This window comes from Sparus aurata, chromosome 3 (genome assembly GCF_900880675.1).
Source record: "Sparus aurata chromosome 3, fSpaAur1.1, whole genome shotgun sequence".
Taxonomy (NCBI): domain Eukaryota; kingdom Metazoa; phylum Chordata; class Actinopteri; order Spariformes; family Sparidae; genus Sparus; species Sparus aurata.
Window position 1 is genome coordinate 7757759 of NC_044189.1, and position 15659 is coordinate 7773417.

Sequence of the window (15659 nt, forward strand, 5' to 3'; positions counted from 1 at the left end):
GGCCCGTCGCCTGGTTACAGCCGAGGGAGGCCGGCAGAGCTCATTTTCTCTCCCTAACGGTCTCCGAGCTGGCGTGAAAGCTCAAGCACAACACCGAGCGACAGCTCCCCGAGGCACGCTGCGTTTTACTATCTCTCGGCTGTCGGTCACGGCTGCACAGTGCTCCACGTGCTCAAGGTCGTTTCCATAAATCAAGAACGGAGCTGGTGTAAGTGCAGGGGAGGGTGGTAACTACAGGCCAGTGTGTTGCTGTGGTGCACACTGAGTCAGGCCTGTGGAGCGTCTGTTGACAGGAGGAAGTTTTTATGACTCTGGTCTGAAGAAGAACTTTCATCCACTCTTACTGATGGTTTTAAAGACGCAGATGAAGAGAAAGTGTTTAGAATCGAGACGAAAGACAGAAAATGAGCGTCCACGTGTCCACAAACAATCATCGGGCGGGAGGATTCAGTGTCAAATGTTTGCAAGAGAGATGTCGACGTTCAAGCTGAAGCACTTAAAGCAGCTGAGATGAAGAAAAGAGGCGGAAGGAGCTGAAATCAGTTGGAAGTGACGGACAGTTTCTGACAGCATCTGAAAGTTTAAGCCCTCCTTAAGTTTACTGAAAACATGAACTGTATAAAACCCTGAACCTTGAAATGCTATACCTCTTTTGTTTCCACATTAAAGGGGCACTTTGTAGCTTCAATTCAAACTGGAATTTTAATTTTTACGATATTAATGATTTAATAATACAAATCAGAAATATACATTTTGAACATAACTGAATAAACAAGCTGTTCTCAGAGGAAAATAAGGGCCCAGAACACTGAAACTAGAAAGGTGGCAGGGTCCGCCACCTTTAAACAAAGTAAAACAGTATGAAACTGAGTCGTCCCTGAAGGTCGGTTGAAAAAGAAGAGAGTTTGTTTGTTTAGGCACAAATAACTAATCAATGAAGATCTTTTTCTTCTGATTAAAACTACTTTAAAAGTGTAAAGTGTCATTTAAAAGGTCCAGTGTGGAATATTTAACTTGCCCAACTGCAGAAATGAAATATAAGAATATATAATAAAATATAAGAACTGTTGTGCTTTCGTTACCTTAGAATGATCTTTTTTATTTTCAAAGTGTCCTCTTCCATGTTGCAGTGTCTCTACAGTGGCCCAGAATGGACAAACCAAACACTGGCACCGGAGCGATGACACCGCTGGATATTTTTAAGCAGACCTCAGGACAGTTTCCAGCCATGTTTGTGGTGACAGAAAACATATATTTTTAACGAGAAGTCGAGACATCTCCAGTCGGTATTTTTTTCTTTTTTTCTTAAACAAATCCTGCTGATGTTTCCTGCCCATGTCTGTGGTGACGAGGCAGGTATTTTAAGCCTCCTCTTGACCCTGACCAAGTGCTTTAAGTGCTTTAACCTGACCAGAACACAAGCACGGCGACACAAATCAGAAAAACTGAATCTAAAGTAAAGTTTTAACATGTTCGGGGTTCGCAGGAACGTTGGATTGCCAACATGTATCTCTAATGCTCCAGATTCATACAACTGAAAAAACTGACAGCCCTCAAACTCATCATCCGAGAAGAATACAACGTTTGAAACTGTTATTTATTGGTTTACGTACAGAGATGGACAGAGTACTCGACCCCAGTACTTGAGTAAGAGTACAAATACTACTGGTCAAAATTTACTCCGTTACAAGTAAAAGTAGCTCAGTCGACATGTTACTCAAGTAAGAGTAAAAAAGTACTTGCTTTTAAATTTACTTTAAGTAAAAGTAAAAGTAAGAGTAAGAGTACATTTCTTATTTATTATTTTTCCACATCAATGAATTACTATAATTTTTTCTAAATGAATTTATGGACCTTTTAACTCTTGTTTCTGAGAATTAACTCTTTGAAACTACCTGCACTGATGTGCTTGCTTTTAGAACCATAATGTTATCGAGAGCGTGGCTACTTTGGTGGTATCCTTAGGGGGAGGGATGACGTGTTTCTGCTTTTACGTAGATCCCAGTGGAGAGCGTGCACTGTGATACGTTTCCTTCTTTGACAAACACAGCTTGTGTCCAATAGTATTTTAGAGAGAAAAAAAGAGCAGACCTAAAAGTAACGAGTACTTTTCAGCCTTCCTAGAAATTAACTCGAGTAAAAGTAAAAATATTTGTCTTGGAAATGTATTCAAGTAAGAGTAATAAGTACCAAAGAAATCTAATACTCAAGTAAAGTACAAATCCTCTGGATATGTACTTAAGTACAGTACTCAAGTAAATTTACTCCGTTACTGTCCACCACTGTTTACGTATAATGATGGGATGCTGGACCCCCGGAGAGTGGAACAGTCTCATCTTTACTCTTCTCCCCCATCGAGCCAGTCGGGGGGGAAAATCACCACCAGTAACTTTATCTCCGCTGGTTGTTGTTTCTTTTTTCAAACAGGGTGCTGTGGAATCTTTTATAACAAGCTCTGTCGGATGGAATATGGCTACAGAAGCCACTTAGCTGCTCGGTAACAAGATAGCATAATGGCGTAATGGCAGGTCTCTCCCCCGGCGGATAAAAAAAATATATATATATAAAAATATACAATTTGTCAAATGTTCCACACATCTGAAAATCTATGCCGCGTAAGGGTTTTGTCTCCTACTTATGGGCTGGAAGTGTTTTTCCTCGAACGTCTCATCCTGGAGGGCAGACGACGGATGAAGTTATGGAGTCCTTACAGATGCTCGCCTGTCGCGTTTCTGCACCTACGCGGCGAAACGAGAGCGTGCAGCAGCTTCTTCTGCTGTTGGCTCTGCAGTCCAGTTTCATGCAGGTTTCGACACGAGGCGCTCTGGATGCATGCGAACACATCTGACTGTAAAAGTGCCGCAGGGACAAAAAAATAGGAACACTATTTAGATACAAGAGCTCTGATAACTAAAGCTAAAGCATCAGTCTCCATACAGAACATCATTTTTGACTTTTTCAGTCGTCACAATCTCGTATTCTTCAGGCCAAATGTATCGCAATTGGAGTGCCTCACTCCAAATGTTAAAAACGTCAATGTTTAATGGATGAATGAGCAATTGCTGTCAACTTTTAAGCCTTTTCATGCAGAACCTCCCGCTGGAGCACCGACGGGAAGTATTTCCATCGTAACTTGTACATTTTCTTCTGCGGGGCCCATTTTTTCTTTCCGTCCTTCAAGAGCGGCTGAAGGATCCCTGAACTAACTGAGCACTTAAACTCTTCATTCTTCTCTATATGAACGTATTTATCCGATGCCAGCTTCTGTCCCGAGCCCTTGAGCCCTGAACCCTCACTTACTTGGCTGACGTCCGCGGTAAAGTGCTCCAGGGCCCAAAATGGTAGGAACAGGAACCGGACGGCCCTTCGCGAAATATCGATTTACCTTGACGACGCCAAAACATATTACGCACAATTGTGGGTTCGAGACGTCTTTGGAAAGTTTGGTGAAGTTTTTTTTTAGTCCACTAAACATTTCTGGAGCTTTACAAAAGTCTCGCAGCATCCTTCTAAACATCTGAAGTAGATGGGGACGACGTACCAAATGCGTTCGAAAAGATGCTTTGTTTCAGCCCTTTTTAACTAGTTCAGAGCCAACAGATGACTTCCTTACATGAAGGGTTTTTCCCGTCTCTTGCCTGACAGAGTGGACGGGAGGTAAACTTGCTTTGCATCATGAAGGTCACATCATCCAAACTTTCCTTCCAACTCCAGCAGTGTTAGCAGGACCAGCGGTTTGGAGCAGAACATTAGCTTGTAAAGAGATATCAATATTATTCTCTTCATCTGTCCGTTCTCAGTGTACACCTTCACGTATTCTTTTTCGTGTAGTTGCTCCTTCCGGTTTGTTCGCAAGCTTCCTCTGGTAGCTCCGAATTCACCGTCACAACGCTTTAAACTGTCGGTTATTCCACTGAGCAGAGTCTGTAGTAACGCAGACTTTCAGCTAGTGTGAATAAAGTAAGAAAGTCTGCGAGGTGGGACTTTCATGCAGTTGATGGTTTGACAGTCAGAGCTCCGGCTGACCCAAAATCTGTGAGTCTGTGAGTGTGGATGTCAGGGTTGGGCCCAGCGTTGTTGTTTCCTGCCTCACTCAGGAGCAAATTTTGTACCTTAATGCTCAGAATAAAAAAACTGTGATATCTGTGTCACGTGTTAAATGAGAAGTTCAATCCATGCATTCTAATAATCTCACTTTTTCTTCTCAAAATCTCTTAGTATGCACGAATAATAAGACCCAGACTGATGTCGACGCTACATCGTTTCATCAGGACGCCATAAATTAATTCAAGAACTCTACATGGAAAGAAAACTGCCTACTGTTCGAACAATCAATCAGCCGGTCACATGAACATTATCCGCTCCATCGCAGCTCCTCATGCAGCACATTGACTGCAGCTGGTTCGGAAAAAAAACATGCACCACGATCGCCTTCATCTTAATACGACCTACAGTCGAGCTTTTCTCTTCTCCTGCGTGGACGTGCGGCTTCAAAAAGAACAAGAGACGGATAAAAGAGAACATTTCTTAACATGTTAAAGCCATCGGACCATCACATTCATCATAGGTCGCAGGGAACTCCCTCCTCTGCGCCGAGAAATTGATAACACATTGTTTTCTCCATGACCGCCGCTGATTACAGTAAAACATGTCTCGTTTTACTGTGTGCAGTAAATCTTCCTCTTTCGAAAGGGAAAATATGTGTTCAATACTAACTAACAACAGTAAGGCTGCAATATCGAAAGATCTCCACACACTCTGCCTTGAATTATTGTTTCTGATGTGATTTCTCCACAAAAAGGTTTTTAAAATGTCACATCTGCTCCTGCTCCTTTGCTCCAGACGTGACGACAAACATATAAAAATACTCTATTCCACAAACAAACGTTCACTCACCCTGTCGGACATTTATTTTTGGGATATTTTCAAGTCAACATCACTGTTTTATTTTGAGATCACATGTCACGTTTACATCAGATTCACACCAGACTATGACTGGCTTCCAAACTTATGACGTCAAGACATATATTTTTCCTCCTTGTTTTGATGTGAGCTGCTAAGTTTTGGAGATATCGGTCTTCTCTCAGATATAATGAGATGAGATGTTTGAGACAGTACATTTGAAAAACTCAACAACAAACGTCTCTTTCCAGAAATCATCAGTGCCATCTAGTTACGTAATGTTCAAGAGAAGACAGACACGTCTACCATAGATGTCCTCAAATATATGACAAATTAAAACAATCTAGATGGTCAAATATGTATTTCAGATTTTGGGGTGAACGTTTCCTTTAAAGTCAGATTTAAGATGAGAGCAGAGAAACTTTCCTCCTGCACAGAGACGCTCTGATCTCCAAGAGAAGGAATAACAAGCAAAGCATTTCCGATTGGAGGGGGAATTTAAGAGATTACTCAGATATAATGAACATTTTGATTTAAAAGCTGTCAGAATGCAACAGTTATAAACATAAACAAGTACTTTAAGGGCTTAGAGAGACATGTAAAACTGTTAAAAGTTACATAATTTTACGTTTTTCCAAAAAAATGACAGGTTCTTTTCTTTAAAATCTTGAGCTTATTTTCATGAACTAAACTTGAAGATATGTCTCTTAAGTTCGGTAACACTTAAAATCCTTGTAACATTTACTTTTTACTCGTTAATTTACCTATTTTCAAGATTTGTATTCATTGTCGTTTCAGTTTTTGTTTGACAACTGCATTGAACTTAATCAATTTTGGAAAGGCAGTACGAGTATTTTGTTTTTATCTGTTGAACTGTTTATCGTTATTATTGTGAAATTTGCTGTAATGCTCCTTTAATTTTGAGTGCCATCCTCTTCTGCTGAGGGTTTAGTCTCTACCTCCATCTAGTGGCCAGCAGATGAACTTCACAGTGATAAAACCTAAAACATCTCCAGTTATTGTCGAGACACAGAAAAAAAGTCTAGTTGGCATCTATTGGTTCTTTTTATTATTCATTAATCAATAACAATATTATAAATAACAGACAGGTTGTTAGAAATCCCAGTGTAGGACATGGAAAGCAAGTTCACAGGAAAGAAAAAGTTCATACGACATCACACGGAAACAGAGACCTCAACAGAAAACACAGGAATCAACATTTGGAATTGCTTTTTCATAAGAACAGAAATCAGAAATGTAATAAACGCTAAATGCAATTTGCATTAAAGTGTCGCAGCCGCGCCGACTCTTCCTCGAACAGCCATTATTTCTCTTTTTCTCTTGCAGTGCAGCCACATTTCACAGTTCGGTTGCCACATTTTGAAATGAACACAACCATGTTCAGGAATGATCGACCTGAGTTGAACTCAAATATGATTCTCAGAACGACAACCTAGCTGATACACATGACTACACTTCACCCTGTTTACTTACAGGACAGTCTCCTCCATCTGATTTATTCCCCTGTGCTCACAACGTGCCCGACACCTACAGCACACGGAGCGAATGATAAAACTCATCCCTCCTTTAAAAAAAAAAAAAAGAGCTGAATGTCTGCTACAGGACAAAGTCCCACGGAGGCCCCGGGGGGAGTCGTGTTGTCAATAAAGGCCTAAAAATACACAGCTGACAGCGATTCAGGGTCCTTCGCTGTGACTTTAAAGTAGTTTTACCGTAAAAGAAAATGATCTTCAAGAGAACAGCAGCAGGACTCTGGAGCTCCTGGAAGTTACAGATCTGGCTGCGGAGGTAACGAAAACAAACGCTCTGATTGATTGCTTTACATCCAACGCTGTGAGACGCGTCTTCGGTACATTTAAAATACATCATAATGAGGCACGAGTCGAGCTGCCACGTCGGCACAGGAGGACCGATGGCTGCCGTCAGACATCAGAAATGTAAAATTATGCGGGATAATCAAGGCCAAGATATGCGGAAAATACATGTAACGTGGCTATGGAGTGCTGGTTTTATACTACGGAGAGGATGATGTCTGATGATGTCTCGAGGACGTGAAGCAGCGAAATGCACAGAGATTCAGTTTTGAAGCGACTTCAAGCTTTTTCTTTGTGAATGTCATCGTAAATTGTCTTGTTTTCTAATGCACGTTTGTACAAGAGTTAATGAGGTTTACATCGACAGCAGTGGCAACCAAGCCTGCATGTAAAGGCTTTTATTTACAGTAATGTAGGAAAAGATTAAAAACAAAAGACCTTTTTTTTTTTTTTTATATATATCCCTTCAAGCAACTCAACACTGTTCACAGATGCATGCCAGCAACCGGAATTAATACCTAGAATAAAAAATAACACTTAAAAAAAGTCTGAACTCCACATATAAAAAGAGAAACGTTGAAATAATGCATCAGAAGTGTATAAAATAACACTTGAAGCTGATTTGTTTGAAATGTTTTCAAGCAAAAGAAGGCAGATTGACCGTTTCCCAACAAAATGAGGTCAAGTGTTCGAGTCCTTCTCAGTGCAGTCAGTGACGCGTCACACTCTTCTCCTCCATCCTTTTACAGTCTTTTTTTTTTTATGTGCTTCTTTTTTCAAGTCATCCCAAGATCCCAGTGACATAATCCGAAGAAGATTGTTTTAATTTCTCCTAATTTCCCATTTTTTCAGGGTGTTCCTTTTCCTCCACAGGTCGTCTTGCCCGTCACTGAGGATCAGTGAGTAAAAAAAGTGCTGAAAACAGAGCGCTCAGTGAAGCACGAAACTACAAAACAAGGTAATCCAAGTTTGGCTCATGAGGACAGTTTGGAGTAGCTCGGAGGTGAAAACTTGCGCTTCAGGTATTTGATTATGTAGAGAGGAAGACAGCTGACCAGCGTGATGGCGGACACCTTCCACAGGAAAGGCCAAGTCGTGATGAACGACAAGTCTGGGAGAGCAAAGAGAAGGAAAACAGCTCAGTGACACACATTTGTTTTGTTGTACAGGAGAATTCAATCAATGAACGAACCACGAGAGATAAAAGCAACATGCTCGTCTTGATGAGTCACAAAACCACTAAATGAAGACTTGACAGCAAAATGACACGAGATAATAAAGACCTGCGGGGAACATGATGGAAAGAAATCAAACTCAAATGAAACAGACAAAATGACGACACAGTAAAACATCACTGGAATTTAACGAAATAATTAATGCGAAGAGATGTACGAGCGAATGAGGAGATGAATTTACAGGCTGCACACCTACCAAGGAAAGCTCCAAAGGACACCCTGCCTATGCCTGTTGCCAACATACAGAAGCAAAAGAAATGCAGCAGAAACAGAGTGAGTGCAGTACAAAGTTTAGCAGTGAGGAGAAAAACAGGAAGAGACAGGCAAGAGACAAAGAAAGAAAGAAGGGGGGAAGCAATAAAAGCACAAAGGCACAGAGCTGACGGCTGAACCTCTGCGCAACACCTGAGTGCCAGGTAGAGTTACATCAAAGACTGCCTGCTTTCAAGCTCTCCGTCTGTTCAATACTGGACTGGACAAACAAAACAAAGTACTTCCTCGACTGTACTCAAAGCTCACTGGTATTTCAAGCAAGCAAACCTGAGAGAAAGTCTGAGCTACGTGCTGCATAGAAGTAGAGCTGAAGCGATCAAATCAATTAGTCATGTCAGTATTTTTTTCATACTTGCTATAATGAGAGGATCTTCTGCTCATTTCATCTGCATTGGTTTTAGTTGCTCTTACTTTGCTTTGGTTTTTAGGGAAATTATAGTATTTTTCTCTGTTTGACTTGGAACAGAAAAATGCACCGACCATTGATTTCATGAGACAGGAATGTAGGAGAGGGTTGAGTAGACCAAAAGTTGTAAACACACTCACAGTCACAAACATTTTTTTGCTGCTTTTCAGTTTTAGAAGTAAATGCATCTTTGCAAGTTAGACAGTGTGTGGGACTCACAAGATGAATTTACAAAATCATCAGCGGATTAATCGATAACAAAAAGTCTGAATGCTTCTGTTGTGCCAAAGAACCTTGTCTCATGTACCTTCTCTCATATTTATCCCTTTGCAGGTTACACAGTTCTCATCAAGCTCGGGCAGATGACACACTTACATTAACGCCTTCTTGAACCAAAACATTAAAGCACCATTATGTAGGAATTGGCATTTGTGCAGACAAAACACAGAGTTTCTGAGTGCAACACCACTGTCGTAAATACAAATTCCAGGGCTGTAAAAGTTTGCCAGAGTGTAGGTGACAAACTACAAACAGAACTCATCACGTCATCATGTTATGTGTTGAAAACTTGTGTCTTGAAGTAAACACGTGTGTATCGCTGTGATCCGGCCCTCTCACTGAAGTTACTGACACAGTGCAGAAACAAGGGACAGAGATTAAAAAGGCATTACATGAGAACTCGAAACTTTAAGGAGAAGAAATGAATATCTACCAAAGTACTCGTTGAGGAAGGCGAGCGAGGCCAGGTAGCAGCCCAGGCTGAAGAACTCGGCCACCACCATGAGCCAGTGCCAGGTACGGATCGTCAGCGCCACCATCAGCAGTTCTGTCAGGATGAGCGCGGTGAAGGAGATGGCGACCACGTGCACGAACTCCGACTCAAACAGCACCAGTGCGCCGTACATGAGGATGCCACCTGGTGGTGCCAAGAGAAACAACTTAAAGTGACGTTACCAGACCAGGTTAGGTTGTGCACGACCATCTCTTACATTTTTCTTTACACAGCTGACTGAGACATTTAAGAATGAATCTGTCTGGAGATAAGGACTGGTTCGATAACACATTAATGAGGGTATGATGCACAATGTGCTCCAGTGTGTCTCACTCAGTTAAAACCTTAAAGCGTCCAGACACTCACTCATCTTCGGGCGCCTCCTGTATCTTGATAGCCTTTCATTATATTATAACACGACACAAATTGAGCTTAATGGCCTCCAACCGATCACATAATTGCTTTTTCATACAGTCTTTGTACAGCGCATTCCAGCGAGTCAAACTCTGTAATAAATTAAGTGAGATTGGAGCCTAATATTTTCCTCTGCTGTCGTCCTCTCATATCGTCTTCACGTTTCTTTTTTTTTTTTCCACAGACCTGGTATTGGCCTTTAATTAAAAACCTCGAGCTGTCAGGAAGTCACGCTCGAGCAGGAACATAGATCTTTCTCACACGCTGCATGGCTTAGCGATTACAGAAATATCGATTTACTGGACAGACAAAAGCCTGCATGTAAAAGCGGATGGCGGCAGGAAACCTAAGATACTGAGAAACAGACGGTCTGAGAGTTTGAAGGGGCCCGGGGACCCTGGTATTAGACAGAGCAGAAATGATGAAATGGTGGTTGAAGAGTTGCTTTGACAGTCTCCAAAACCAGCCAGCTCATTCATTACAGAGTCGGTCATGTTTTAGCTACTGTTTAAAAACGCACAGGTTATTTTACTGAAGCTAATTCATCCGGCAGATACAGTGACTGATGGTCAAATATAACTTGTACTAACAATCGGTTCACCTTACCTTGATACACACTGATCAAAACCCAAATTAGGAAAGTCTTGAAAGACAATGAACGCCCCTGAAAGAGAGAAACATAATCCGTGAGTGTTACATAGCTGCTCACCCGCTGCAAGTTGTTAACAGGGGAAAATGTGGATGAAGGGAATTTATTTTTAGAACATGATGGAACACAGATTTTAGAAAGTGGCACAGTACCTTGGTGAGGTCTTTATAAAGCTCTGGGTAAAGAAGAGCCATCTCCGGCTTCACATCTTGATCCAGAACCAATGAAAAGACGGGGAACATGGTGTAGATGGTGGCATACCTGAACAGAACAAAGTGGAGTACAGAAAGATGAAGCATGGGTAAGCAAAATGTTTATAATGTAGCTATAACGGATAGACTGGGGTTCACATTAAAATAAACAACAATTCTCATTATTTTCACAAAATCATACCCGAGAATGTTCATGGACATTTAGAAAAAGGAACCTACCCAACCATGAGGAAACCCTGGTACAAGGGAACCGAGGCAAAGTAAAACACGGAGGAGAACACAGCCTGAGGACAGAAAACAAAAGTCATAAAGTTAGTTAGGAGCTTTATTGTCCACAACGTTGATAATTGTCTTTAGCTTCACCACAGAGCACATATAAAAATAGTGTTAATTGAAAACAGATACTATAAGAACAGATCACTTGATGAGGTCATCAAGAAGATTCTGAAAAAGATCCTTGAAAGTTTTCCTAAATTATGAAGTGACTATTTTACTTTCATTCAGGACAAACACACTTTTAGTTTAGGACTGTACCTGCATGGTGGAGATGATCATTCCTCTGTGCATGACGAACTGTCCCAACGCTGCGGAGCGCTTGTAGCTGTTCCTGCCGTGAACCATGAGCAGCCGACCGATGTGCTTAAACTGAGTGATGGAGAAGTCTGCAGCCAGAGACGCCTGCTTCCCTTCCTGTTTACACACAAGGAGATAAAAGAAAATATTAAACACATAAAATAAAATGGTACAAACCTCAAAACTGACAATAAAGGCAGTTATAGCAGCTGTATAGTTTGTAGCTTGTTTAAGTTTCAAAGACAGCATGGGCGCTGTTAGTTATCATCTCTTTATAGTGCTACTTTTCTTCCAAACCTCCTAAAGATCTTCATACTTCAGTAAAACATGTGGTCTTTGGGCAAAGACATCACTAGTTTTACTACTTACTGAACTGAGTGCTAATTATGTTCTTCCAAGATTATGTTCATTTATCTGGTGTCAAAATAATGGTAAAACTTTGTTTCCGATTAGGAAAATTCACATGAACGCTCCTTGGAAGAACAACTCAAAGGCTCTACAAAAGTTTTGGTACACAACTTGCAGACTTTTACATCACAACTGCAAAAACACGACGGATGCAATTAATGTTTTACAGAGGAATACAAATCTTTATCAATTAATGTATTAAATGACAATTTTTGGCTTGAATATAATCTGTAATATGGTATAAGGTTGCAACAGTTAGTTGATTAGTTAGAAAGTTATTAAAGTTAATAATTAGCATTAAGCCTGATAACAAGTCAGGTAAGGCAATATTTGAGTGTTTTTTGGGAATGTTTGGGTGCATCAACAAGTCTGTGACAAAATCTTCAAGCTCTAGCGATCAACATGTTGTTTGAACATTTCACAGCAAATAAAGTAGAACACATCTTCTTTGCAGCGTTCATGTTTTTGTCTCGTATGACTTTAAAGCTCCTGAACACACTGAAGACGGAACAATGACTTCCAACTCTGGGAAACAGATCCTCTGAGAGGTCCGTGAATGCACCATAAGTTACAAGGCCTGATTTAAGATACCACTTGAGCTCCGTAGGAGGTCTTTACCTTTCCTTCGATCCCGATACCGCAGTCTGCTGCCTGGATCATACTGACATCGTTTCCTCCATCACCTGACACAAAACCAAAGAATACACATTTTAAGAAAAGCTTCACACTGTTTCACAAAGAAGCACAGAGGTTATAAAAATAGCAGCCAGGTGTTTATCTTAGTGAACTTTGACTGCCATCTTGTGGACATAAGAAGTAACACAGCAGTATGTCGACAGTTTTGAGGCATCATTCAACTCTTTCAGTCTTATTTAATAAATCTGTCTACTAGATTGTTTTACACATTGTCAAACATTTCACTCTCTAAAGGACTGAGCTGAATCTACAAAGACGCCTCCCCCTCTTTATAAGGCTGTCTCTGGACTGGAGCCAACGACCGTCCGAGCTGGCATTTCTGTTGCCACATCACCCGTCAGCACTCACCTATGGCGCAGGTTCTGTTGGCGGTGTGCTGCTGGAGGAGCGTGACGATCTGGGCCTTCTGAGTCGGGGAGCAGCGACAGCAGACCACCGCTGGACACTGACACGCCAGCTCTACAAATTCATGCTCGTAATACCGTAAACACACCTGGAGCACAACAAAGATAGAGACACAAAACAGTTTACTGGATACGAAGATCCCACAAGATGTCTACAGGTTTCAGACACTTAAATCTAATACGTTTTGATTATTCAGTCTTAAATTTGGCTTAAATGTATCTTGAAAAATAAGTTAAAGGACAGTATTAAGTCCAAAGGTTTGTTATATTAGAAAAGTGGAATGTCACATGCAGCTTCATTCATTTTGACAAACAGAAATCAAGAGATGGATTTATGAAAAAAGATCAAATGTTTGTGGTGATTAAGTAATTAAAAAAAATCCTATTTAGGACAATCAGCCCTCGTAATTATTGAATTTAAGACATGTTTAGTTTGTTGGCTTGTGGACAATATAAGTGAAAACACTGATCTGTTTCTCTCCTGCTTAGCTGTTGCAAACAAGTTCTGATTGTTCTGCCTCATAAGAAAATGACCAATATGTTTTGGTGATTAGTCTTCCTCTCCGAATCCTCACGGCCTTGGTTTAACTCCAACGCATTAGTTTTGGCCGAGAACTTTTTTTATTCTCTCATTGCCTGTTTGGCTGCATCCTCAGCATCATCTGCTGTGCAAGGAAATGTCACTGTGAGCTGCACTGTGTTAAAGTACCTCTAAGGAGTCTCCAGAGATGACCAGAGCACAGTCATGTTTCCTTCTGAAGGCGTTCAGCTCCAGATGGGCCTCTCCTCTGTTTGAGACCTGCTCGAGAGCCACACGATACAATTAGCCGTGAGGTTATTAGTGCTTTGTGTCATCTCATGTAAATCAGGCGCACATCATTACATCAAAGCACCGTGTAGAGGGAAAGAACAGCATACCGGTCTGAAGACGTGGATGTCTTGGCTTCTGGAGACCAAATGGGAGCTTTTGGCGATGCATGTAGCCGTCTCAAGCTTGTCCCCTGTCAGCATCCAGATCTGAGCAGAAAACAGGATCAATATGTGAGTGGAAATGTGGTGCGGAGGTGTGTAGGCTTTCTATTTGATTCTCTTTAGCAGCTTTAACCGTGTAGATATGTTTCACTTCCATGCTAACCTTGATGCCAGCGTTCCTGAGCAGCTCCAGCGTGGGCCGGACGTCTGCTTGAAGCTGGTCTTCCACCCCAGTCAGACACAGAAGCTCCATCTCTCTCTCCAAGCTCTCCACCACTGCTGCAACCTTCAGGCCTCGGTCATGGATGCTGAGCTTTGCCTGGTTGTAGCGGTTCTGTATAGAGAGAGAAAGAGAGGAGTGTATGGGGGATAAATGACGAGGAAATGTTTGGGTTAAACATGCTGTTAAAGACAGGCGATGGAGGATGGAACTGGTAAACACATAATTACTGAAGAGGAATTAAGAAAAGTGCTGGATCAAAAATCATGTACACTACATACTGTACACAACAATATTCATCCATACCTCAAAGTCCTGATACTGCTCCTCGGACAGACACTTCTTGGCCACCACCAGCGTCCTCAAGCCTTCTCTGGCCATGTTCCCACACTGAGAGAAAGGACGAAAAGGTGTTAGTAAACAGAGATAAACACACAGTCATTAGTGGATTTCTTCACAGGGATTTTACTTCAACACTTCATCATTTGAGAGTAGATTTTGAAGATTTGAGTTATTTGAAATGAATGTTTATGTTATGTCTTTTCCCTAAGATGAATAGCACAGATCACGTGTTCTGTTAGGACAGCTGCTATATAAGTACACCATGTACAGTGCTGTCAATAGCTGCATATTGCTACCAACACCAAAGAAATCAATGGTGAATAACATGGCCTCTGGTGCAATCCAGAGGACACAGTAAAACAAAGGGATGGATGGCGGTTTATTTTTGATATGAAACACCAATGGGGCGAATCTGTCCTGTTGATTGGTTATTGACAAGCAGAGTAGCCGTAGCGCCGGCTGATTTGACAGCGGGACATTACAGCCAACAGGACATCATTAGCACCATTGTTGAAGAATATGACATACTGTAATTACTTCAACTTTATGTAGGTCACTAATTAAATCAAACGATGCCCCCAGTGCTGCATGACTCAATAATGCCAATATAATTATGAACATACGCACACAAGACCTTCGACCACCAAGCTGGTGTAGACACGGCCGGCTGATCTCTACATGAATGTCCTGATTAAGAGAGAGCACTGGCTCACGGATGATCACCATGTGTGACGATACGTATATCTGTTGTTTTATCCATATGATAACAGCTTAACAACTAATGTGTCACCCACAGGGGCTCAATTTAAATGAGCAACTACAGGTTCATGGTCTTTATTTACACATTAGGATAAGACACGGCTGCTGCTGGACAAACTGACTGCTGAAAAGGGGCGTTATATTTCGCGATAAAGTCAAGATCTTCTAGATTAAGGTTGGGAAAAGAAAAAAACCTTAGATATTCTCTCCGATTAAAATGGTAAAACTACTCCTGAGTAGGTTCTTTGTTCTCCATAAAGACCACATTACTCTCTGAAATTATAGTTGTAAGTTGGCTCTGCAATTCTCTGAGATTAAACTCACAAATTTACTTGAAAAAAAAAACAACAATACGTCACATTGCAGGGTTGGTATGAACACTCCCAAGTTCGAATAGAATCAGCTAGAGCCTTACCTCTTCTTCCAACCAGTCGTTATACTGGACGATGCTCGCCATGGCAACGTCAGCACCCTTCATGTAGAAAGTGATGTCTCCTGTTGACTCCTCCTGAATCAGAATACAAATTACAGTTAGTATATTTAGCAGAAAAATATCTCTACACAAATCTTCATGCAGAAACTTGTTA

At 41.2% G+C, this 15659-nt stretch overlaps 1 protein-coding gene across 3 annotated transcripts in view; it reads right to left on the bottom strand.

Annotated features, from left to right (window-relative positions):
- Positions 1-5948: 5948 nt before the first annotated feature.
- The window catches only part of atp9b (ATPase phospholipid transporting 9B), a 43557-nt gene continuing 33846 nt past the window's right edge, over positions 5949-15659 (bottom strand). Inside the window, exons 17-30 of one of the 3 annotated variants that reach the window (XM_030410887.1) lie at positions 15488-15580; positions 14278-14361; positions 13915-14085; positions 13698-13796; positions 13489-13578; positions 12724-12868; positions 12298-12362; positions 11233-11388; positions 10918-10982; positions 10639-10747; positions 10444-10501; positions 9364-9567; positions 8169-8201; positions 5949-7848 (exon numbers count right to left, since the gene is read on the bottom strand). In XM_030410887.1, coding sequence (XP_030266747.1) covers positions 7712-7848; positions 8169-8201; positions 9364-9567; positions 10444-10501; positions 10639-10747; positions 10918-10982; positions 11233-11388; positions 12298-12362; positions 12724-12868; positions 13489-13578; positions 13698-13796; positions 13915-14085; positions 14278-14361; positions 15488-15580 — 1509 coding nt within the window. In that variant the 3' untranslated portion in view covers positions 5949-7711. The remainder of the gene's footprint in view (positions 7849-8168; positions 8202-9363; positions 9568-10443; positions 10502-10638; positions 10748-10917; positions 10983-11232; positions 11389-12297; positions 12363-12723; positions 12869-13488; positions 13579-13697; positions 13797-13914; positions 14086-14277; positions 14362-15487; positions 15581-15659) is intronic. The other 2 variants (XM_030410895.1, XM_030410891.1) reach the window with 2 other exon arrangements.